This window comes from Trichosurus vulpecula, chromosome 1 (assembly GCF_011100635.1).
Source record: "Trichosurus vulpecula isolate mTriVul1 chromosome 1, mTriVul1.pri, whole genome shotgun sequence".
Lineage (NCBI taxonomy): Eukaryota > Metazoa > Chordata > Mammalia > Diprotodontia > Phalangeridae > Trichosurus > Trichosurus vulpecula.
Genome location: NC_050573.1, coordinates 314,548,975 through 314,550,759, shown reverse-complemented (window position 1 = coordinate 314,550,759; position 1,785 = coordinate 314,548,975). Strand labels below are relative to the sequence as shown.

Here is a 1,785-nt window from a genome sequence, read left to right as displayed (position 1 = left end):
CTTCTACTTTATTTTTTTGTTTGTTTTTTTGGAGTGGGGAAGGCAGGGCAATTGGGGTTAAGTGACTTGCCCAAGGTCACACAGCTAGTATATGTGTCAAGTGTCTGAGGCCAGATTTGAAATCAGGTCCTCCTGACTCCAGAGTTGGTGCTCTACTCACTGTGCCACCTAGCTGCCCCAACTTCTACTTTAAAAGTAAAGTTTGGAGACAAGGGGAAAGGTTCATGGGGAAAGATAATGAGTTTTATTTTGGACATGTTGAGTTTAAGATGTGTACTGGACATCCATTTTGAGACATCTGTAAGACAATTAGAGATGAAAGATTGGAAGTCAGCAGAGAGATCCAGGCAGGAAAGGTAGTTTGAGAATCATCAGCATAAAATGGTAATTATCGAGGGAGGGGTGGGGGGGGGAAGGGAAATGGCGGAGGCTTCGCCGCAGCCCGGACGGTACTTCTGCCACAGCTTTTCGACCGAGATCTCCCCACGGCTGCCGGATTATATCTGCCCAAGGTGTGAGTCTGGTTTTATAGAAGAGCTTCCGGAAGAGTCCAGAAATACTGAAAATAGTTCCAACTCTGCTACAGCTCCCATGGATCAGAACAGACAACCATTTGAGAATGTGGATCAGCATTTATTCACCTTGCCACAGGGCTATGGCCAGTTTGCCTTTGGGATTTTTGATGACAGCTTTGAATTTCCCACATTCGGCTCTGGGGTGCAGTCTGAGGACGCCAGGGACTCGGAGAACAGGCGGGAGAGAGAACACCAGTCCCGCCACCGCTATGGCGCACGGCAGCCACGGGCCCGCCTCACTGCACGGCGTGCTGCAGTCAGGCATGAAGGCGTCCCAACGTTAGAAGGGATTATTCAGCAATTGGTCAATGGAATCATTGCACCGGCAACAATACCAAACCTGGGATTGGGCCCTTGGGGTGTTTTGCATTCAAATCCAATGGACTATGCGTGGGGTGCTAATGGCCTGGATGTGATCATTACACAGCTCCTTAATCAGTTTGAAAACACCGGTCCCCCACCAGCAGACAAAGAGAAAATACAAGCCCTTCCCACCATACAAGTCACAGAGGAACACGTAGGTTCAGGGTTAGAATGTCCCGTATGCAAAGATGACTATACGCTGGGTGAGAATGTCCGGCAGTTACCTTGCAATCACTTATTCCACGACGGCTGCATAGTCCCTTGGCTGGAACAGCATGATACCTGCCCAGTGTGTCGGAAAAGCTTAAGTGGACAGAACACTGCCACAAATCCCCCGGGACTGACAGGAATGAATTTTTCTTCCTCCTCTTCCTCCTCCTCCTCCAGTTCGCCAAGTAATGAAAATTCAACAAACAACTCGTGAATCTCACCACCAGCCAGTCCAACCAACTACCCCCGACCTTCTTCCCTCTTTCCCCTTTGACCCCAATCCTACCCTGTTCATTGCCCATCTGCTTCCTGGTCAGAGGGAGCAGCTAATCTTCCCCCACCCCACACTGAACCCAGGAGACAGAGTGGGGGGAAGGGGGAGGGGGCGGGAGAGACCCCAAGACCCCCCTTTTTTTCTTTCCTTTTTTTTTTAACAAGCTTTGGAAGCACCAAAGGCCTTTAGACCTGTTCCCCCCCTCTCTGCCCGCCAGTCCCCAACTCATCTGACGGTTCCAGGGAAGCTCTGTCTCTCCTGCCAATAGATGGCTACCACTGCGCTGGCTATAAAGCCCCCAGGTCACATTAACTGTGTTTCATCAGTCTGGATCCTAGCAGGTACCAGGTTGTTTGAAATGAA

The 1,785-nt window shown here is 50.2% G+C and overlaps 1 protein-coding gene across 1 annotated transcript; it reads left to right on the top strand.

Annotated features, from left to right (window-relative positions):
• Positions 1-418: 418 nt before the first annotated feature.
• LOC118841447 (E3 ubiquitin-protein ligase RNF126-like) lies at positions 419-1,555 on the top strand. Its single transcript, XM_036748863.1, has one exon. It carries the CDS (start codon positions 421-423, stop codon positions 1,360-1,362), a length of 942 nt encoding a protein of 313 aa, XP_036604758.1. The 5' UTR covers positions 419-420; the 3' UTR covers positions 1,363-1,555.
• Positions 1,556-1,785: the final 230 nt, after the last annotated feature.

Bases quoted from the DNA above. Each gene is read 5' to 3' on its own strand.
- LOC118841447 (XM_036748863.1), top strand. From the start codon at position 421: ATGGCGGAGGCTTCGCCGCAGCCCGGACGGTACTTCTGCCACAGCTTT.